Genomic DNA, 24216 nt, shown 5'->3' with positions numbered 1-24216 from the left:
TTCCTTTATTTAAGTCCTCTTGATGGTGTAAATTAAAGATGGAAATTGAACTCTACAATACCCTGACTGCAGCCTCAAAATCTACACAAAATGGTTATGGCCAATATTGGGAAATATTTTAAAAGCCAAAATGAAGGTTTAGCCATGAAGAAGGACAGAGCTGCTTTGGTGTAATGGTTAAGAGATCAGGCTAGAAACATAGAAGCCATGAATTTTAACTCATTTAGGCATGAAGCCAGCTAGGTGACCTTGGGCCAGTCATACCTTCTCAGCCCTAGGGAAGAGGTAATGGCAAATCACTTCCAAAAACTGCAGAAACTAATCCAGACCAGGACTCAACACTGGCTCAAAGACAACCCCCCCCCAAAAAAAAAGCCTGGCAGAAACTGGAAACATCCCTTAAAATTCTGAAAACTCCTATGTCAGGCTAATTTCCCTCATTTAACAGACAAATGTTGGGGTCAGAGCACCAAATCTTTTCCAAAACTTTACACTAACCACAAAGATTCAGAGAGCACAAAAAAGTAATTTCAGGTAAGCAAAGGTGTACCAAGGTTTCAAAACCACAGCAATACTCTGGACTGCTTCCACTCCTTTGTAACATAGTATTGCAGTTACTCAAAGTCTGTTGAAATGCTGTTCTTGTGCCAAGCCCCACACCCAGCAACCTTTCCAATATGTGTAAGATTAGAAACGAGAGCATTTCTGTCAATGAGTTGATCAAACTTCCTCAGTCTCTGTCAGAACCCACCTCTTCCCACTTCTTAAGAAAGCAGCACTCTTGGAGACAGGGTTTTCCAAGTAGGATATTTTACTAAGAAATAGGAGATAGCAGGTATAATAGACAGGATCTGAGGAATTCCCTTATATCTCGATAATTTTAAAGTGCCCCCAAGCGAACTCCACCCCACAGTTCATTCGGTCAGTTCCAGATCAGCCAATCTCCAGGTGGTAAGTCCATTGTGGGAAAGGAGAGATAACAGTCCATTTGCAGCATGATCATTTCCACCACTCCTCACACTTTCTTCAGAGAAACAAACCAGAGGGTTGTATTTTTTTCCTCCCCACCCCCTTTTTTAGTTGCCCGGTAAATTCAGAGGGAATGCTTAGCATAGAAAGCAATTGGTTATATTGTAATGGATAACTGACAGGCGTAATAAACAAAAGGAGGAAGTGAAGACAATAAAGCCCACATGCCTGTCCCCTCTCCCCCCTTGGGAATGGCAGAATCCAGGGGGAGATGAGATTTGGGGTTTGCACAGAGGAGATAGTTAGAAATGAAATATAAATGGATTCTGACATCTTCTCAAAGCTTGGGATTTGTCTTCTGTCTCTGCAGTTCATCCCTGCAAGCAGGAGGTGGTCAATATGGAATCATGTTCTTCAGGAAAGAGGAACAAAATTCCAGAAAGCATTTAGAAGAATAAAAAATGACCTAAAACAATTACCATTGATTGGAACTGCCATCTATTCCCCAACACCTCAGACCTGCAACCACTCCAGACTGTGTAGTAGGAAGGAATAAAGATGAATGTTCTGGATTGGCCTTGTTTTCATTTTGAGTGAGCCAGAAACTCAAAAAAAAAAGTAGTTTTGCAGTCTATTTTAGGGAGTAGTGAAAAAAATATGTGTATATTACAAATGAGGCCAGTCACTTACCCTATAAAAATCAATGTCTTGCCTTTGAGTAAATTCTTCTAGGGTAGCTTGAATCATCCATCCAATCACTCCAGAATACTTTTCCCATGTCAGGTGTAGATGTTTGGTGAAATGTGCAGTAATGTGTGCAATAAATTCTTCATAAGCATAAATTCATAGTCCTATGTAGTTATCAGAATTCAAACATCTTGTAGAAGCCCTGGTAGCGCAGTGGTTAGAATGCAGCATTGCAGGCAACCCCTGTCCACTGCCAGGAGTTCGATCCTGACCAGGTCAAGATTGACTCAGCCTTCCATTCGAGATTGGTAAAATGGGGACCCAAATGGTTTTGAGGGCATTATGCAAATAATGCTGTACATTGAAACCTGTCCAGAGAGGGCTGTAAAGCGCTATGGGGTGGTACATGCTATTGCTATTGCTAACTTCCCAAAATGTTTTTTCTGCTATAATGGCTACTGCTTCTGCTTTCATGCTGAGCTGGGTATGTGGGAAGGTGTATTTACTTGTGGTTCTGCAACAAGGCTCCTACAGTTCATGGGAAAAGATTGAATATGATTGAAGGGCCAGTGGCCACAGAGAATATTCAACTATACAGCATAGACTCTTTTGATTCCACTGGAATGGAAGGGCAAATGAGATTTGTCAAATTCACTGCAGCAGCTCATTTGTCTGGTCATGGCTCATGAATAATCCATTAAATTCATATCTGTCATGCACAAAGAATCAGAACCATATGTTAAATTCCAGTTAAGAAGATTTCTTGCTCATGCCTGTACACAAGAATCTACTCAACTAACGGTCAACACTAAATTTGCACTAGATTCAAAGGAATTCAAGGGGGGGGATTTGAGGCACTTGTGGACACATAACGATTCTAGGCTGAGTCCTCTCTTGACTCCGCCCGCAGGTTCTTCCTGTTCATCTCCTATAATTTGTTGTTGTTAGCTGCGAAGTCGAGTCCGACCCATCGCGACCCTATGGACAACGTTTCTCCAGGCCTTCCTGTCCTCTACCATCTTCTGGAGTCCATTTAAAGTCACACCTACTGCTTCAGTGACTCCATCCAGCCATCTCATTCTCTGTCGTCCCCTTCTTCTATTGCCCTCAATCTTTCCCAGCATTAGGCTCTTCTCCAGTGAGTCCTTCCTTCTCATTAGGTGGCCAAAGTATTTGAGTTTTAGCTTCAGGATCTGGCCTTCTAAAGAGCAGTCAGGGTTGATCTCCTCTAGGCCTGACCGGTTTGATCGCCTTGCAGTCCAAGGGACTCGCAGGAGTCTTCTCCAGCACCATAGTTCAAAGGCCTCAATTCTTTGGCGCTCAGCCTTTCTTATGGTCCAACTTGCACTGCCATACATTGCAAATGGAAAGACCATAGCCTTGACTATACGCACTCCTACAATACCCACTGCCTTTTGCTAGCTTGTAACACCAAATAAACTTGCAGTCCAGATCAATATAAAAGATAACACATGCCACTCTTACGATAGAAAAATAAAAACATAAGTGAATTCAAGCATATAAAATAGAAATATACTACATCTGACTTTTAATGCCTTAATAAGGCATTCTTATTTTGTTTGTTAAATCCAATAGAGCTAATCCCTATTTTTGATATAAAAAGGTGGCAACTCAGGCCATTCAGTCATTAAGGAAGTGTATTTAGTTCCCCATAGAAATAAGATATGAAAAGAAACAAACATGGATGGTTTTTTGGCTCAGTTGTCTTCAGGTCTCAACTATAGCATTCATGATGTTTGTTGAATCTTCAAAGAATTATCAACAGGAAGCAATAAAAACTCTATGCAGAATTTAGTAACTATTTTTGTGCTTCCAACAGTTGGATTGTTGGGAGAAATTGTTTTATTTTCCCAAAAATGGTTACAGAGTTTGAGTTTATTTTGCTGCACAAAGTGATCCTTTGAGCTGTAAAGTCCAACCATAAGTCGGTTACTTCACAGGGTTTCCCAGATGTGTTGCCCTGCAGCTTCTACGCTACCTATCCAACGTGGCTTTTGCAGGACAGTTGACAGAATGATCTGGAAAAAAGCTGAGATAGGTTGAAGTGTCTTATTTATTTATTTATTTTATTAAATTTATATGATGCCCTTCTCCCTGAGGACTCAGGGCGGCGCACAACAATAAAAATTAAAAACATAAAATAGAAAATTTTAAAAAGAATTAAACAATAAATACAATAATTATATGACAATTTAAAAACCAGTAAAAAGCTAATTAAAACTGTAGTCAGTCCAGGCCCGCTTGTTGGAACAGCCACGTCTTCAGGTCATGACGGAAGGACCGAAGGTCAGGTGTCATCCGCAGCTTCGGGAGCAATTCATTCCAGAGGGTCGGCGCGCCCACAGAGAAGGCTCTCGCCCTGGGGGTCGCCAGCCAGCATTGCCTGGCCGACGGCACCCTGAGGAGGCCGACTCTGTGGGAGCGAACCAGGTGATGGGAGGTTGACAATGGCAGCAAGTGGTCTCGCAAGTACCCCGGGCCTAAGCCATGTAGGGCAACCGGAAGCCAATGCAGCTTGCGCAGGAGTGGTGTAACATGGAAGTACCGAGATACTCCCATAAGCACCCTTGCGGCCGCATTCTGCACCAGTTGAAGCCTCCGGGTGCTCTTCAAGGGCAGCCCCATGTAAAGAGCATTGCAGTAATCCAAACGAGAAGTGACAAGGGTGTGGGTAACTGTGCATAGGGCATCTCTTCGTTCAAGGATCCAGGTAGCCAAGGGTTAAAACTATAGCGATCTAGTATCCTCAGTGCAACTAGGTTTGTGGTTTGAGATAGGTCAATATCACATTAAGACAATTTCACCCTAATTTTTAAATTTCATAATAAAGTCTCTTCCTCAACTTTTATTATATATTCTGTATTGATGTTTGATTATGTGGTGGTTGTGGGATTAGCATGACTTCCGTTGCCCCTAATTTAGTAGGATGCCCCTCTGAACACCTCCTGTTCTTTGGGGGCTGTTTCTTCAGGGAAAACGCTCCGTGCTTCGAATGCCTCATCACCACAAGAGGGAAATGGACTTGTTACCTGCACTTTAAATGAAACACAGCACAGAAAATTTATCCGTTTGTTGTACTATAGTATCTGATTAGCCACCCTATATCAACCTATACTTTTCAACAACAAAGTATTTTTGAAATACATAACATCCAGCTAGTTGAAAATCTAACGACAAAAAAAGTTAAATCAATGTTAACTGTATTCCTTAAATCCCTTTAGGAGGATTTGTTCCTGATTGGCAAGTCAGAAGTGTTTAAAATTTATTTTAAAATAAAATAAATAAATAATCCTTCCTTCTCAGGGAAGAAAGCTATTTTTTGGGACTTTGAAAGTCCATGCACAAATAAATGAATTACAGATTTCTGTGACTTGGCTCTACTTGAAAAGGATGTACTTCTCTCTCTCTCTCTCTCTCTCTCTCTCTGTGTGTGTTATGGCTCAGATGGAAATTTTTAGCACAACTGATGGAGGAGGGGAAGGAGAGGTTGAAACATCATCTGGTTCAAGGTTGCCCTTGGCCCTTAGAGCATGCAGTAAAAACCAGACTGATTGCTTCACACACGTACACACACACACAAAACCATGTGGGCATCCTGTGATCACCTAGGCAGAGCAGGCCTTTGTTGTAAGAAAATGCCAGTATTTTGCTCCTCTGTCTTGCCTCCAGAAAGAGAGTGCTGCAATCATTCTCTCCCATCTCAAACCAAGGAGAAAGAAGAGGGTGAAAGTTTGTTTCTTTCTCTTTGTCCCAAACCATATGAACATTTTGGCCTTAACCTTCCACTTGTGAACTCAGTGGAATCGCTAGCTCACGTCATTCCTGCCCAAGTTATGTCTGCTTCACTCTGCCTTATCTCGGTTTTCTAGCTTTCCAATCTTTGCTCTGCACTTGGCTTGCATTTTAGAAGGGTATTTTTGTGGTCCTGCACTGCAGAAATGTGCTGCAAAGAGTGAGCTGCCAGGCCTGTTCCAGCTGCAGGGGGCAACCTCTTTTTCCTCACTCAACCCTCTCTTTGCTTTGGCTTGGGGATGTGCCTGATGAATAAATTCGGTGACTTGCGGTACTTCTTAGCTTAGTCATGTTTTTTATCTGACGTTAAAATAGAAGAAAACTTAGGTGTCATGGTTCCAACAGATGTTACTCTTCAAAGGCATTGTTTACCTTAAAGAATCTTTATTCAAATAACATGGCATCCGCATGTACATGGTCGAAGCCAAAATCTGAATTCTCCTCCCCTTGCACATAGTATCAAACACAATTCCCTTCTCTAATTAACAGTCATAAATCACATTCTCTAATTAGTTTAAAATGCAGGTTTTCCCTCCTGTTTTCCAACCCGCCATTTCTTATCATCTCTTATTTCAAAAGCCCCTGCTTTCACACACTTACAATATTGTTATGTCTAACTAACTCCCATCACATTCGTCCTCCTCCCCCAGTATCATCTAATTCTAAAAGTAAAGCATAGGAAAGAAAAAGGCTGCATCTCCACATGTTATCAAAGCAAGAACATCCGATGTTAGCAGCGTTGACATTAGGTTGCTTTTAGAGATTCTGAAGGTTTCACAGGATAAAGGCTTAAGTCTGGATGAGCTGGGTTCAAGTCTTTTCTCTGCCAGAGACCTCCTGTGTGGTTGTATCATCTGATGGAGATTTTAAAGAGTTGCAGAATTCCACCATGCATGAGTTCAAGGCAGAGGAGAAGTCAGCGCAGATCAGTGAGAGCAGAGAGGAGGCCAGAGGCCAATTCTCTGCAGAGCAAGCCTTCCTGCGGGGAGGCAGGAGGCTTCATGAAATGCAAGAGAGGAGCAGGTCAGCAGAAGGTAGATGTGAAGAGTTTGTGGGATGGCCAAGCCTCCCAACCGGTTGCCCCGAGGGAGAAAGGGATTACAACAAAGCATAAAACAGGACAAGCAGCTGCTATGTGCTTGCTGACTTGCAAGCCCACCTTTCACGTCAGGTGATTTTTTTAAAAAAACCTGAAAATGAAGGAGTTGTTGGCTCTAATGAGCAGCCCAAGATTGCTAGCTTTTGAGTCTTTTGACTCAATGTGTGTTTGGTAACTGTTTTCTGGACTGAAGTGACTTAGCTCAAGGACCACGCGGAGACAGCAGGCTGAAGTTAACTGTTTATTGAGGTACCGGACAATCATCTGCTCCACTTTTGCTCTTTTATAGCCGGCCGCCGGCTAGCTGGACCAATCAGCGGTTCATCCTTCTCCTGCTGGAACTGTTGCTCCAATCAGCTGCGTTGGTTCTTTGACAGTCTGGAATCCTCATGGCGGCTGCGCTTGCGTAGTCGGAGGCCGTGCTGACAGCTGAGAGCTGTCAGCTGTCGCGCCTGCGCAATTGCTGGCGGCAGCTTTTGACAGCTGTCAAAAGCTGACGCGTGTACTCCTGTCATGGTTATTTACCTCACACAAATTTAGTGTTGACCGTTAGTTGAGTAGATTCTTGTGTACAGGCATGAGCAAGAAATCTTCTTAACTGGAATTTAACATATGGTTCTGATTCTTTGTGCATGACAGATATGAATTTAATGGATTATTCATGAGCCATGACCAGACAAATGAGCTGCTGCAGTGAATTTGACAAATCTCATTTGCCCTTCCATTCCAGTGGAATCAAAAGAGTCTATGCTGTATAGTTGAATATTCTCTGTGGCCACTGGCCCTTCAATAGTTAGTTCTAGATCTTGTGGGGCCACTTATTCCTCTATTTCCGGGCTTGCGAGTTCCGATGTGTTTTGTGGGCTCCGTTCCCATAGTTGGTCGATGTGTCGTCGGATGTGCCCGTTGTTGCCAGTATCGACAAGATATGACAAGGGACCGGTTTGGTCTATGACAACCCCTTGCAACCACTTACGTCCTCCTGCGTAGTTCCTTGCCCAAACGGTTTGTCCGTTTATTAAGGATCTTTGCGGAAGGGGTTGCTCTGCATCGGCATTAGTCCTGTCAGGGTGCATTCTGTCCAGCCTGGTGATTAGCCGTCGTCCCCATCGTAGTTCTGCCGGTGATTTTCCCGTGGTTGTGCAGGGGGTGGTGTGCTGGGCTAATAAGAACTGTGCTAGTTGTCGGTGCCAGTTCCCTTTGATGATTTTCCTTAGGGCATCTTTAGTAGACCTCACCATAATCTCAGCCAATCCGTTAGACGAGGGATGGAACGGAGCCGATGTGACATGCCTAATAGAGTTCTCCCTGGTGAATATCTGAAATTCATGAGAAGTAAATTGGGCCCCGTTATCTGAGACCAAGACATCGGGGAGGCCATGTGTTGCGAAAAGCCCCCTCAGTACCTGTATTGTGGCGGCTGTAGTGATGCTGTTGACTGGAATGACTTCCAGCCACCTTGAATAGCTATCCATGGCTACTAGGAAAGTTCGACCCTGAAAGGGCCCTGCGAAGTCCAAGTGTACCCGGGACCATGGATTCTTGGTTGTCTCCCATTATGGACAGGGGCCTGAGGTGGGGCTGGCCTTGCTAACTGGCAGGGGTAGCATCCTGCCACGCGGGCTTCGATGTTTTTATCTATTCCTGGCCACCACACATAGCTCCTAGCAAGGGCTTTCATTTTCACCATTCCTGGGTGTCCTTCGTGTAGTGTGTGCAATGTTTGTTGTCTGTGTTTTTCCAGAACCACTACTCTGTTTCCCCAAAGAATGCACCCCAGGTGGGATGACAGCTCTTGTTTCCTAGCGAAGTATGGCTGGAACTCCGGCCCTGGGCATGTAGCTGGCCATCCGGCAGTAACCCACTGCAGAACTCTGCTAATGGTTTTTTCTTTGGCTGTGGCAGAGGCGATGTCCTTTGCGGATAAGGGGCATTCTGGCAGTTCTGAAATTGCCAGGATGTGCCCTGCCGGGGCTGGGTCAGGGTCATTGGTCGGCAAGGGAAGCCTACTGAGTCCGTCAGCATGGCCCAATTCTTTCCCCAGTTTGTGGACTAGTTTGTATGTGTACTCTGATAAAAAGGTCGACCATCTTAAGATTCTGGGTGATAGAATTTGGGGCGTTAACTTGTCACATGTGAATATGCCTAAAAGGGGTTTGTGGTCGGTGAAGATGGTGAACTGTCTGCCGTACAGATAGTCGTGAAACTTCTTCACGCCGGCGACGATTGCTAATGCCTCCCTGTCAATTTGGGCATAATTTCTTTCAGCCTTAGTAAGCGTCCTGGAATAAAATGCTATTGGCTTCTGTATTCCGTTTGTCATTAAATGGCTAAGGACTGCACCAATTCTGTACGGGGATGCATCGCAAGTGATGCATAGGGGTAGGTCTTCTCTGAACAGTGTGACCGTGGAGCTGTTACACAGGATGTTTTTTAAGTTTTGAAAACTGGTGTCATGTTGTGATGTCCAGATCCATGGGCTTCCCTTATCTAGCAATCTATGTAGGGGTTCAACTATAGTTGCTTTATGGGGCAGAAATGCATGGTAGAAGTTTAGCAGCCCTAGGAAGGCTTGTAACTCCTGTTTGTTTTTGGGTGTGGGGGCTGCTCTGATAGCCTTGATCTTGGAGTTGGTTGGATGGATCCCTTGGGCATCTATTCTATACCCGAGGAATTCCGTAGAGGGGACTCCTATTGAACATTTTTCTTTTTGTAGCTTGAGACCGGCTGTTCTAAATCTGCTTAGAACAGCTGTAAGTCTGTCAGCTAAAATTGATTCTGATTCCCCGGCGATGAGGACATCGTCGAAATAAGGGCAGACCCCGGGAATTACTTTTAAGGTTTTTTCCATTATTTCTTGGAATATCCCTGGGGCTGCCGATATGCCAAATTGTAGCCACTTGACTTTAAAAGCCCCGCGGTGTGTGACTATGGTCTGTGCATCTGCGGTTTCCTGGGTTACTGGGAGCTGCAAATACGCCTGCGCCAAGTCTAACTTGGCAAAGATGGCGCCGGATCGGATGGAAGAGAGGACGTCTTTCACTGCGGGGACTGGGTAAGCGTGTGCATTTAAAGCTTGGTTCAGGGTGGCCTTGTAGTTGGCGCAGAGCCGAATTTGGCCATTAGGCTTTATTGGGGTGACAATTGGAGTAAATGTCTTGTGAGCACTTTGAAGACTAAGCAAAGTCTTTGGAGACTTGTGACACTTTTTTTATCAGGCTGGGGTGTTCACCCCTCCCTCTGAGCCCAACCAAGTCTCCATGATGCACGCCGGATCCGCACATTCCTCCTCGATCAAATCTTGAATGAGGGGAGCCTTGTTAACAACGGATCTGGCATTAAAATAAACCAGCCTAAGCTCAGGGGCTTGATCACCCTCATCCCCGGGCAAAAGGGTGCTAACCGGAGGGTCGGAGCGCACCACCGCTCGAAGACAGTGGGGGCGCGATCCCAGATGTTGATGTGGCCCTCCGTGGAACCACCTCCTGCCATTCCCTATCGTCGTGGGGATTTGAAGCCCCACCCCAGCATTCACAGAACCAGCAGCCTCCACCCCCAACCCCGTCCCATCAGGACCCCTAACAGACCCAGACTGAGTGCCGGTTAATAATTCCCTCCCCACCCTACTATCCCTCCCCCTCCCTAACCTTTTAAAATAACTGGCTAAAAATGTATCAGGGGCCTCTTAACACGTCTCAACCCGAGGCCCCTATCTAAGCCCAGCCACCTCTCGGAGTCCCAACAATTGGGCTCGTCATTAAGGGGAGTGTGGAAAAAGGCGGTTGGTCGTACCCAGGAGGGAGGAACCCCCCTGAGGGCATACAAATCAGCTCCAGAATAACAGAAACAAACCATGTAACAATGAAAATGTCCACATAGGGCAGATATTAGAAATATTTACAATGGGTAGTTCAATGGAATGATGAAATAATATTGAGTCCGGTAGGTATGTCTCTCAGTCCACTAGTCCAGCTCAGCTCTCACCTGAGATGGCGATCAGAAAGGAAGCCCCAGCCGTCCTCTCACTCCGGCTGAGGAGTCCAACCTGGGGTGGACAGAGCAAGGAGTCCCAGGCCAAGCCTACCCCAACTGGTCTCTCACACCAGTGGGGCGGTCAATAACCTATCCAAGACCGTCCTCCCACCACGGTCAGGTCCCAGGCCCAAGCCGGACTGTCAATGGGGAGGTCTTGATTCCAGCCGGGCATTAAAACGGCCATAATACCTGCCTGCCAGCACAGGAAGTAAGCCAGGCTGTGGCCGATCTTCAGGCCGCCGGCCACTGCTGCCATTCTGGGGGGGGGGGGCAAAAACTTCCTCTCCCACAAGCGCCCGCCTGCTAGTCCAAACGATGTTACAGCGGCGACCAAAAGGCATTCCCGGCAGTAGTTTAATAATTCAGGTATCCCCCAACAAGTCCACCACGGCGGGGCAAAAACCGAGGCCGATGTCTGGGCCAAAAAGCTACCGCCACCATCCAGAAGGAGAGGGAGGGCTCTATGTTTGTGAGTGTGTGTGTGTGTGTGTGTGTGTGTGTGTATCAGTATCTGATGGAAGATGGCACGACTCCTTGACTGGTTTCACCTGGCTAGGAAAGCTGCAAGGAGAGCCCCCTCCCTCATTTACTGTTAAACTGCATCTGGCCCATTTCTTCAGGCTCTTAAAATTTTCAATAAAACAGAGACGAGGTAGACATTTTATAGGTTAAGTGAAGTTTTTCAATCATCCAAACCAGAAATTGATATCAAGAGTTTTCACTCTTTTATCTCAGACTTATTCTTTCACATACTTTTCTCAAAAACATGAAATAAGTACTGCTTGAGTCCTGCTTGAATTTGCCTCTTCTTGTTTTTTGCATTATTCCTATCGCGAGGTCTGCAGTTTTGCATTTTGCCCCCCACTTCGTCCGGACTGCAGCACTGGCAGGGCCTCGGCCTTTGATACGTATGTCCTCACGCAAGCAGTCCATTCATGGCTTTTTGGGTCGTCCTTGGGGCTGTCACAAATGAAGTAAGGCATGGCTCGGCTGATGCACTGGTTTGCCTAGAAATGCTTTAAGCGTGTGCGGACTGCCCCTGGCCCCAGGCCTGGTTGATAACGGAGTGGAATTCAGCAGTTTGTAATTAGCAAATGGAAGTATTTCACTCTGTAAATTTGGGAGTTAAGGTGGGCATTCTTTTTTATTTTTTAATATAATTATTGAAGAAATGTTTAAGATGAATTATACTGGAAAAGAAATAAGGATCAATAATGAACAGGTAGGACAGAAAAAGAAAAGTCTTTTTGACAGTGGTTATAAATGAATTTATATTTTACCCTCTGACCTGGGTTATGATTTCTTTAATATAATTTTTATTCAAGATATTTTAACAAGATTAAAAATTATATAAACGTTAGAAAAGAAACAAAGAAAATAAGAAAGAGTAGTGAATAATTATGAAAGAAAAAAGAACAAAAAGATAGTCACCCTTCTTTCTTGATAGCCAACATTCTGTTGAAAACATGCATTTATTACTAATATCAAAGAACTAATATTTGGCTGTACTATAAAATGGTAAAATTGTATTTGTGACCTGTGGCAATACTGGCACTTCTCCCGATAGGCAGAAGCTCCACATCTAAAGAGTCAGGGAACTTTGCCACAGAAGAAAAAATGATAAACTATGAGAGAGGGAAGTTGAAACTTTATGTTCAGAAGGAACAAGTTCTACTCTTGTGTCATAGGGAGGTTAGTGCTGCCACTCAAAAGATGTTTTCAGGTAATGGGAGGTTCTCTGAAATCCTTTTTCTAAATGATCACAAGAAAGGGCAGTACTTAAAGGAAGCCCTGGGCCAGTGGGAGGTCTCCAAAATCCCTGGGGTGGAGAACCACCTGATCCAGTCTGATTGTATTCTTGTGAAACCCTTAGAGCAGGATGAGGTGCAGCTGTGATTCCTTGTCACTTTCAAGCATATGGACTCCTGGTAAAGGCTGTCTTCTCCTAAATCACCTGCTAATGTTTTTTTTTTCTGATTTTCTCTTTAGCCTCCAAAGGCTGGAAACTGGAAGGGACCACGTTCTGCCTATTGACTATTATTTCCCACCCCAGAAGACGTGCTTGATATGTGGGGATGAAGCTTCAGGATGCCACTACGGAGCTCTGACCTGTGGAAGCTGTAAAGTCTTTTTCAAAAGGGCAGCTGAAGGTAATTAATTCTTAATGTATTTGTCCATTGGCGAATGAGAATGCTGGGGTCTGCATTACTGGAAAGATCGCCCCAAACACTATTGTTGACTAAAATATTGCAGAATCCGGCTTGCTTGTGTGACGCATCCACCATCAGAGATGGGCCCGTGGATAAGCATCCTCTGCCTATTTTGGATTATAGTCCACTCCAATCGCATGTTCTCTGGTTTTTTTCTCCCACAGATCTCCCAGGGTAGAAGGCTCTTGCCCCAGGGGCGAAAGGGGCAGCTTTCCTCAGTCAGATTTCCACCTCCCCCTTACTTTCCCCAGCCTTTTGTTCTTGCGGAGAAATGAGACGAATTGTGTTGGGGAAAGGACTGGAACTGTGCTTTCATTATATCCCCCCATGAAAACAGGGTGATAGTTAACTAGTACATCATAAATTCACCGTGCTTACCCCAAAGGTGATTTTACCCCATTGGCAGCTCTTAATTCTGTGATTGGTGTAGTTTTTATTCCTTGTTAAGCTGAATGGAGAGAAAGCATCTTGAGTTTTAAATTTTAAAGGAAGAGAAAGGGCCCAGCAGTTCTATGTCGATATATTTGGTAATGTAAGTACTGCTATAAATCAAAGTAACACAGCTGCAATTTTCAGAGGGCATCTAACTGGCATCAGTCATAATTTTTCTCTTAACATGAACATCCACTAAAGCATTGGCTTCTGGCAATAATCAGTCATCTACTGGTTTTTATGATATCATTTAGCAAAGAAGCACTTCTTGGCCAAGCAGCCAATGCACTTGTGATTGGACGTCAGCCGTGTTCCCTCTGATATATTTTCCTTTCAATCATTAGGGAGGTTTCTCTGCTTCAATCCTGGCACAACATTTGTAATTGTACCTCAGACACTTACTCAAAATCTGCTGGAACCATTCAGATGGATTTGCTAAAAGCTCTTTGAGTTTCTGTATTTCTGGACACATCACAGATTGTGAGTGTGTCAATGGCCTCTCATTTCAAACATCTGGGAGAACTATACCAGACTTGCCTCTTTGGCTATCAAAGAAGTTTATTGATTGATTTACTTAGCCCGCTTGTCCCCAGTGAAGTGGCAGAGGGCAGAGAAGGATCCTTCTGCGAGATTGGTGGAATGGCCTTGGCAGAGAGTAGCAGGGCCCCAGAGTAAAACGTGGACCATCTCAAGTAGCTAAAGACAGGATAGTCCGAACAGCAGTGCTTTTTTGTTCATCTAGCTTGGAGATTAAAAGTAATAACCCAATTATCCAGCCATATGAAAAAAAAATCCCAAACATGATCCAAGTCCAGCCCTCAATGGAACATGAGATCTACTTATTTTCTACATCACCTGCAAACAAGACTTCTTTGGTCTCACCTGTTTGCTGCTCCCAGTGGGTCTTCTCTTTTTTGCTCCTCTGTCTCCCTTTATTTAGTCAGACATCTGTTTGCTGGGATCTTGTCTTTCACCAAAGTCTTTCCTTGCTTTTCTCACAATGTGAGCAACAAGATTTTCTGTTTGAAAATCAGGCCTGTGTTATTTTGTTCTTAGCAATTTAGTCTCTTCTCTGGGAACAGGAAAAGTGACACTTGTAATGTCTCAAGGCTATATTGTGCATCATTTGGCTCTGATATTATATAGTGCAGGGGTGTCAAACTCAATTTCATTGAGGGCCGCATCAGCACTGCGGTTGCCCTCAGGGGGCCGGGTGGGTGTGGCCTACTGGGTGGGCGTGGCTAGAGTGCTTATGGCCTACTGGGTGGGCGTGGCCAGCTCTACATCATTGGCATCAAGGGTGCCCATGGGGGCCTGGGCAGGAGTGGGACAGATCTGAGGGTCTCTGGCAGAAGGAGGGTCTCTGGGCCAAGGCAGTGGGGGCCGTTCCCTCACTGTTTCCAGGGTGGCTTCGCGGGCCGCATGAAACCACTTCGCGGGCCAGATCCGGCCCCTGGGCCTTGTGTTTGACATGTCTGATACAGTGGATGTGGGTCAGATCCAGTGATTCTCCAAGAGTAACCAGGAATCTTTTATTCTGTATTAGCATAAAGCAGAATAAATATCTCCCATATTTTGGAAATAGGAGAGATGGAGGAATAGATTATTTGACTTTAAAAATGCTTTCTTCTTATGATGTCTTTGAGAGGGAAACCAAACTGGATTTATAAACCATTTCCTAATGACTTTCTCTTCATCTCCTATGTAATTAACAAATACTTGTACTGTTAAATCTCCAGTGCTCTTGCTTTGCAAAATTCTTTCGTCCCTTTGGATGTCATTCCCTCCCTCTGCCAAAAAAGGCATAAGATCAAAAAGGGCATAATTGGTTTGGAAATGTCACATGGAAGGATTTCAGAAGAGAATTAAGAGTAAGCAGTGAGGGAAGACCCTCTAGTTAATTCGCAGATGGAAGGAAGAGCTTAAAACATCATCAGAGTTGGAAGGGACCATGGAGGTCTTCTAGTCCAACCCCCTTGCTCAAGCAGGAGACAAATGGCTGTCCAATCTCTTCTTAAAAGCCTCTTCGAACTTTGAATGGTCACTAAATGAACTGTTGTAAGTTGAGGATGACCTGCAACAGAGTTGGAAGGGACCTTGCAGGCCTTCTAGTCCAACCTTCTGCTCAAGCAGGAGACCTTGTACCATTCCAGGCAAGTGGCTGTCCAGTCTCTTCTTAAACGGCTCCAGTGATGAAGCACTCCCAACTTCTGAAGGCAAGACGTTCCACTGGTTAATTGTTCTCACTGTCAAGAAATTTCTCCTTAGTTCTAGGTTGCTTTTCTCCTTGGTTAGTTTACATCTGTTGCTTCTTGTTCTGATTTCTGGTGCTTTGGGAAATAGCTTGAGGCCCTCTTCTTTGTGGCAGCCCCTCAAATATTGGAACACTATTACCATGCTACCCCAGTCCTTTTTATTAGACTAGTCATACCCAATTCCTGTAACCATTATGTAACCATATGCAATATGTTTAGCCTTCGGTCCCCTAATCATATTTGTTGCTCTTCTCTGCATTCATTCCAGAGTCTCAATATCTATTTTATATTGTGGTGACCAAAACTGGATGCAGTATTCCAAGTGTGGTCTTAGCAAGGCATTGTAAAGTGGCACTAATACATCACATGATCTTGATTCGATCCCTCTAATAATGCAACATAGGATTGCATTGGCTTTTTGGGTGGCTGTTGCACACTGCTGGCTCATATTTAAGTGATCGTCCACTAGGACTCCAAGTTCCCTCTTACAGTTACTGCTTAGAATAGAATAGTTCAGCCCCCTGCTCAAGCAGGAGAACCTATACCATCTCAGACAATGACTGTCTACTCTAGCCTCTTCTTAAAAATCTCCAGTGATGGAGTGCTCAAGATTTCTGGAGGCAAGCGGTTCCACTGGTTAATTGTCCTCACTGTCAGGAAGTTTCTCCTTAATTCCAGGTTGCTTCTCTCTTTGATCAGTTTCCAACCATTGTTTCTTGTCCTGCCCACTGGTGCTTTGGAGAATAGTCTGACACCCTCTTCTTTGTGGCAGCCCCATAAATACTGGAATACTGTTGTCATGTCTCCCCTATTTCTTCTTTTCTTTAGACTAAGAAGCAGACACAGCTGTTCTTCGTATGTTTTAGTCTCCAGACCTTTGATCATCTTAGTTGCTCTTCTCTGAATTTTTTCCAAACTCTCAACATCTTTTTTGTGATACGGTGACCAAAATAGGCTGCAGTATTCCATGTGTGGTCTTACTAGGGTACTAATACTTCATGTGATCTCAATTCTATGCCTCTCTTTATACAACCCAGGATTGTATTAGCTTTTTTGGTTGCTGCTGCACACTGCTGGCTCATGGTCAATTGGTCGTCCACTAGGACTCCAAGATCCTTCTCACAGTTGCTATTTTTAAGCCAGGTCTCGCCTAATCTGTACTTGTACCTTTGATTTTTTCCTGCCTAAATGTAAAACTTTACTTTTCGCCACATTGAAACTCATTTTGTTGGATAGGGCCCATTGTTCAAGTTTGTCAAGATCTTTTTGGATCCTGAGTTTGTCTTTTGGGGTGTTAGTTACTTCTGCCAGTTTAGTGTCATCTGCAAATTTGATGAGTTCCCCTTCAGTTCCCTCAACTAAGTCATTTATAAAAATATTGAAGAGTACTGGGCCTAAGACCGAACCTTCTAGCACCTCACTGCTTACTTCTCTCCATGTGGATATAATGCCATTGAGGACTACTCATTGAGTACAGTTTGCCAGCCAGCTACAGATGCATCTGGTGGTGATGTTGTCTATTTCACCCTTTTCTACCGTACCAAGCAGTAGATTGTGGTCTGCTTTATCAAATGCCTTACTGAAATCAAAGTATACTACATTCACAGTCTACTAGTTTAGTTTATGCAACACAGGATTATATAGGTTTTGGCTGCTCCCGCACACTGCTAGCTCATAGTCAAGTGATCGTCCACTAGGTCTCCAAGTTCCCTCTCACAGTTTCTGTTTTTGTGCCAGGTTTCACATAATCTGTACTTGTATCTTTGATTTTTCCTGCCTAAATGTAAAACTTTGCTTTTCTCCACATTAAATTTCATGTTGTTGGATAGGGCCCATTGTTCAAGTCTGTCAAGATCTTTTTAGGTCCTGAGTTTGTCTTCTGGGGTGTTGGCTATTCTTGCCAGCTTGGTGTCATCTGCAAATTTGATGAGTTCCCCTTCTGTTCCCTCATCTAAGACATTAATGAAGATACTGAAGAGCCCTGGGCCTAAGACAGTACCTTATGGTTCCCCACTGCTTCATATGTATGTATGTATCAGGACTACACTCACTGAAAAAGACTTGAATGAAGTGTGTCAGCCTCAAATGACCACAGCACCAGCTTCCTGAAAGATCCTGAAAGACAATGAGCTCCTTCTATAGGCTGTACTCATATGAGATCTGAAGTGTCTCTTCCAAATCATTTTCAAGGTTTGCGTATGTCTAGAGATATACTTCTTCGGATGTCTGACCAAAACTTTATATGTGTCTGAGCAAGTGTGAATAGGCACATTAAGTGCCATTTAATGTTAAATTGAAGGCCTTGGACAAAATATATTCTCTTCAAATGGTGGCTTTACTGAAATTGATTTGGATGGCAGTGATAGCATTTTCAGGGTGGTGGTACAACCATCTGCATCTATTTTTCAAATGGCAGTAATAGATATTACTCAGAAAATACCTGTGCATGCACTGAATGCTGACTCTCCAGCTTCTATTTGTGTCATCATCTCCACCCTTCCTTGCCTCAAAGGCATGGACTTGCACATTGTAGTTGTCAAAGCATTTGATAAACCTAATTTGGGCCTTTTATAGGATTCAAGAGGAAACTTGGCAGTTTTCCTGGGGATCTGGTGGGTAGTTTGACTGAGGCCTTAGTTACCACCTGGAATAGGTGTGTCTCAAGAGCCTTGGATTGGTGTCTCCCTGTTTGCCAGTCCTTGGGGCTCTCTGGTTTTGTGAGGAGGTCCAGGAAATGAAAGGAAAAAAAGGCCACGTAGGGTGCTGGTGGAGAAAGATGATGAGAGACTTGACTGAATACTAGTAGGAGCCCACATAAGGGATTATATCAAGGCACTCCTATTATACTCAGATGCTACAGAGGTCAAGAATACATATTATTTATAGACAAGCCTCAATGTGCCCTCTTCCTGAGCTTCATTTGACGAGAGGCAACATGCCTTCTCTGTCCTAGTGCCTCCCCACTGGAATCGCACCTCCCAGGAGTTTGAGTGGGCTCAGTACTGTCATCCTTTAGACTGGCCTTGAATCCCTGGCTCTTTCCCTGGGCAGTGAGTTAGGGACCTATGTGCCTTTCATGAGCTGGGTATACAAGGCCTTGGGTTAAGACCTTCTTTTTATTTTTTCTTGGATTTGTAAGTTCTGTAGTGTCATAGTCCTTAGTGAGAGACTGCCTACTTGCAGGTTCTCTCTGTCCTTCCCTGGAAAGAATTGGCACCCCGAGTCAGGAATCACCAGGCAGTGGAATAGTGACTGGAAGTTGGAAGACCTTTTAGACCTGCTATTTTCAGCACGCAACTAGATACAGACCTGTCTATATTTAGTTGCTGGAGAGATAACTTTAATCTTTCTGAATGTCTCCTTGGGTTGTTGTTCATTCTGTTTTTTTTAAGACTTCAGAAGTAATTCTTTAATCATGAGGAAAATTCTTCTCCATCTTGTAACTGGGAGGAAAAGCTGTATGGTTTTTATTGAGGAGCAAAGTAGTAAAAAGTTGTTGTATTGGACAAGAGAACATAAATAACAGGCTGTGCAGGTTCAAAGGAGCTTATCTTGGGACTCATAAGAGCTGTGAGTTGTAAATCTTTTTTCCACACTTCTGGTGTGCCTTATACAGCCCTGAAGTGAAATCCTCCCCTCCTCTCCCTTGTGTGCCAGTGTACAGGTCCCTGAAATAGTGCAGGAAAAAACAGAATCAGAAGAAAATCTTGTGTCTCGCAGAATCAATGGCAGGGTCCTTCTGCTTCCATAAGACTCTTGAGAGAAGGAATGCCTACCTAGCAAGCACACTGATGGCCATCTGCAGCTCCACATCTTAGGGAAGCCACATATCCAAGGAAGAGACAGAGCTTGGTCTGCTTTGTATGCAAACCCTCCCAAGTGGGATCTTTGCCATCTGTAGGTGAGCTTGGAAAGAGCCCAGCCCCACATCCTGCCAGCCAATATAGAGAACTGAGTTTGCACGGACCAAAGTCTGATTTGGTAGGAAGATGTTTCCTATAAACCTGTTCTGGAAAACTTTTCCTAATGGATCATGTCAAGTTGTCAAAGTCAGGAAACAGATTTTACCAATAAGGGCAGATGGGTACCCACAGCTTATAGGATGGCAGACTTTTTTCATACCAGGAGGCATACCTGGGGACACCCTGGAACAGCATCCAGAAGCTTCAGCTGGCACAGAATGTGGGCCTCTGCGCCGTGAGCTGCATTGTTTGCCAGGCTGCCTCTGGGCCCATTTTGAGGTGCTAATTTTGACCTTGAAAGCCCTTTATGACATGGGGCCGGGAGGGGCTGCCTCTCCTGGATGTCATCCGCTTGTTCCCTCAGATCTGGCAAGAGAGAGATGCTGCAGGGCACACCTCTCAGGGAAGCACTCTTGGCAGGCCCAAGGAGGCGGGCTTTCTCTGCCATGGCACCTGCCTTCTGGAACATTCCCCTCCCCCAGAAATAAGGTCAGCTCCCTCCCCCTTTATTTTCTGGAAGTCCTTCAAGACCTGGCTGTGTCATCAGGCCAGGGGCTCTCAGGGGACTGGTGAGATCTTGAGGTGGCTCCATTGCTGGCAAATGTCTTGTGTATGATTACTTTTTTAAAATGAAAATGACCGTATTTAACATGTTTATGGTTTTTAGATTTTTTTGCTATATGCCATCTGGAGTCACTTCTTGTGATATGTGCAGCTATATAAATTTAATAAATAGGCAGCGTTAAGCAGCTGTATGTTATGCAAAAGTCTCCCGTTCAGTCACTTACAACTGATCGTGCTATTTTTCTGTGTGTCTTTGTCTTCTGATCATTTGAGTGTGGGTCGTTTTCATTATCTTCTTTGGCACACACTGCAAACATTGTAAAATAAACGGAGGTAACTTGTTGTTGTTGTTGTTAGCTGCGAAGTCGTGTCCGACCCATCGCGACCCTATGGACAACATTCCTCCAGGCCTTCCTGTCCTCTACCATCTTCTGGAGTCCATTTAAGCTCACGCCTACTGTTTCAGTGACTCCATCCAGCCACCTCATTCTCTGTCGTCCCCTTCTTCTATTGCCCTCGATCTTTCCCAGCATTAGGCTCTTCTCCAGTGAGTCCTTCCTTCTCATTAGGTGGCCAAAGTATTTGAGGTAACTAGCTGCCTTCAAACAATCTCCTCTAACACCCTATCATAGTGCTTAGGCCAAGGCATACTTGGAAAGGGAGGACTGGGCTGGTTTCACTTAAACCAGGGGTAGGCAACCTCGGCTCTTTTATGACTCATGGACTTCAATTCCCAGAATTCCCGAGCCAGCTTGGCTGGCTCGGGAATTCTGGGAGTTAAAGTCCATGAGTCATAAAAGAGCCAAGGTTGCCTACCCCTGACTTAAACCATGCCCACCTCTGCTGTGTGGCACTGATTTCAACTGGACTTCCATTTGCAGAGCCTGGGTGCAACCCCATTTTTTTAGACAAAAGTACTGAGTTTTACCTCTGCCCTTATTTGAAGGGCAGAGAAGCATCCAGGTTCATTTTATGGCACTCCCATTTAATGCCAAGCTTTCAGGGGAGCCAGCACTAAATCTGGCTTGTTGCATTTAACAAAATTTTGGGGAGTAGAGGTTTCTTGCAAAGGCACAATTGGGTATCAGGCTATGAAACCTGCTGCCTTTAGGACCACTGCATGCTTCTAGCTTGCCTACAGAGCTGGGGGGGGGAGAGAGAGAGAGAGACACGGGGAGAACTTTGCATCCGCAGGTTTTCTTATCACCGTGAGAGTCGAAGAGTTGTTTTGGCGAACTGAACTGAAGTTCCTTATAATAATTACCGGGAGATGCATTGGGCAATGGGATCTGACCTGTCAGAGAGGGGAGGAGAAAATTTGTTCTTTTAATTACCTGCTTCCTGCCATTTCTTCAGAGCTAGCCTTCACTTTAATCCTACTTGTTTGTTGTTGCTCAGTAAAGTATACATTAGAGAAGGCAATGGCTAATGTTTTTCTTAGTTGGGGTTTTCAGCTGGAGCTTGACATTGGGATCCTAACAGTTATGCTGAAAAGGCATCAGCCTCTTCCCAGATTCCTCTCCCAGAGTCATTTTACAGAGCATCCAGGGAAAAGCAGAAAAGCTGAATAGCTACCAGATGATCAGGTGCAATACTACTACCAACACTATTACTACTACTACTACTACTACTGTAAAGGGAATAATAAAATCATGGCTTCATTCTTTCCATTCCTGTGGAACAAGTTCAGTTTAATCATGTAAGGACCTGCCCCAACTGGTTCCTTAGGAAAGTAAAACTCTTGACTCCATTGACATTAATCAAAAACACTTTTACTGAGGGAAAGTGGATGCAGAAAAGTCAAGCAGAATCTGAAGGTCCTGCGCAAAGCACAAAGCAATTCTTCCATTTCCGCAAACCCAGCCCCCCCCATCAGTCCACCGGCAGCCATAATAATAATAATAATAATAATAATAATAATAATAATAATAATAATAATAATAATAATAATAAGAAGAAGAAGAAGAAGAAGAAGAAGAAGAAGAAGAAGAAGAAGTTGTTGGAAGTGACCTTGGAGGTCATCTAGTCCAACCCCCTGCTCAGGCAGGAAACCTTATACCATTTCAGGCAAGTGGCTGTCCAGTCTCTTCTTAAAAACCTCCAGTGTTGGAGCATTCACCACCTCTGGAGGCAGGTTGTTCCACTGGTTAATTGTTCTAACTGTCAGGAAGTTTCTCCTTAGTTCTAGGTTGCTTCTCTCCTTGACTAGTTTCCATCCGTTGCTTCTTGTCCTGCTTTCAGGTCCTTTGGAGAATAGCTTGACTCCCTCTTCTTTGTGGTAGCCCCTGAGATATTGGAACACTGCTATCATGTCACTCCTCACTCTTCTCTTCGTTAAACTACACATACCCAATTCCAGCAACCGTTGACTATATGTTTTGGCCTCCAGCCCCCTAATCATCTTTGTTGCTCTTCTCTGTACCCTTTCTAGAGTCTCGACATATTTTTTACATCGTGGTGACCAAAACTTTTTCTTTTTTCTTTTTTTCTTTTAATCCCATTTATATCCCGCCCTTCTCCGAAGACTCAGGGCGGCTTACAAGCTTAGCAGTAGCCTTCATTCTATGTATATGCCTGCTTATTAGGGCTTTCACACACACACCCCAAGCGGCATTATTACAAAGTCAGCTTAATTGCCCCCAACAATCTGGGTCCTCATTTTACCTACCTCGGAAGGATGGAAGGCTGAGTCAACCTTGAGCCTGGTGGGACGCGAACCTGCACTAATTGCAGGCAGCTGGTGTTACTTAGGAGGCATTAGCCCACTGCTCCACCAAGGCTCCACCAAGGCCAATACTGGATGCAGTATTCCAGGTGTGGCCTTACCAAAGCATTGTAAAGTGGTATTAGTACTTCACTTGATCTTGATTCTATCCCTCTGTTAATGCAGCCTAGCACTGTGTTGGCTTTTTTGGCAGCTGCAGCACACTGCTGGCTCATATTTAAGTGATTGTCTACTAGGACTCCGAGATCCCTCTCACAATTACTACTATTGAGCAAGGTACCACCTATACTATACCTGTGCATTTGATTTTTCCTGCCTAAATGTAGAACCTTACTTTTTTCACCATTGAATTTCATTTTGTTAAATAGTGCCCAGTGTTCGAGTCTGTCCAGATCCTTCTGTATCTTAAGCCTATCTTCTGGAGTATTGGCTATTCCTGCCAGCTTGGTGTCGTCTGCAAATTTGATGAGTTCCCCATCTATCCCCTCATCCAAGTCGTTAATGAAGATATTGAAGAGCACTGGGCCCAGAACAAAGCCCTGGGGCACCCCAGTACACACTTCCTTCCATGTAGATGCAGTTCCATTGAAGACCACACGCTGAGTACAGATTTGTCTGGCATGATCTCTTTTTGACAAACCCATGTTGACTTTTAGTGATGACTTTGTTTGCATCAAGGTGTTCGCTGATTTGTTGTTTGATTATCTTTTCCAGAATCTTCCCAGGTATTGAGGTCAGGCTGATAGGTCTGTAGTTTCCTGGATCTATTTTTTTTCCCTGTTTTGAATATGGGAACTACATCAGCTCTCTTCCAGTCCTCTGGTAGTTCCCCAGTGCTCCAGGATCTTTGAAAAATATAGTTCAGTGGTTCTGAGATCACATCTGCCAGTTCCTTGAGAACCTTGGGATGTAATCCATCTGGTCCTGGTGATTTGAACTCGTCTAGGCTGGACAGGTGTTCACTTACCATTTTTTTGCCTATCTTATCTTGCGTTTCTATTCTGTTTTTTATGGCACTGGTTTTGGTAGGTTGGACTGTTTTTTCCCTTTGTGTAAAGACAGATGCAAAAAACGAGTTAAATAGTTCTGCTTTCTCCTTATTGCTTTTCACCTTCTTGCCACTTTCCCCCACTAATAGACCAATCATTTCCTTAACTTTTTTCTTGTTTTTTATATGTTGAAAGAAGCATTTTTTGTTATTTTTGACTTTGGTCGCAAGCCTTAGTTCATTTTGAGCCTTGGCTTTCCTCACTTCATCTTTGCAGGCACGGGCTATTTGCTGATATTCTGACTTAGTTATGTGCCCCTTTTTCCAATTCTTATACTTGTCCTTTTTATCTTTCAATTTATCAGAGAGTTCTTTATGCAGCCATGCTGGTTTCTTTTGAGAGCTGTTATTTTTCTTCTTTGTTGGTATTGTACTAGACTGGGCCTTTATTATCTCACTTTTCAAAATTTCCCAAGC

The 24216-nt window shown here is 44.2% G+C and overlaps 1 protein-coding gene across 1 annotated transcript in view; it reads left to right on the top strand.

The window, feature by feature from the left end:
- Positions 1-24216, top strand: part of AR (androgen receptor) — a 239674-nt gene that overhangs the window by 83193 nt on the left and 132265 nt on the right. Inside the window, exon 2 of the mRNA XM_081336937.1 lies at positions 12593-12753. Coding sequence (XP_081193063.1) covers positions 12593-12753 — 161 coding nt within the window. The remainder of the gene's footprint in view (positions 1-12592; positions 12754-24216) is intronic.

This window comes from Vipera berus (assembly GCF_964194415.1).
Source record: "Vipera berus genome assembly, chromosome: 11".
NCBI lineage: Eukaryota > Metazoa > Chordata > Lepidosauria > Squamata > Viperidae > Vipera > Vipera berus.
This window is presented reverse-complemented; position numbering and strand designations above follow the sequence as displayed.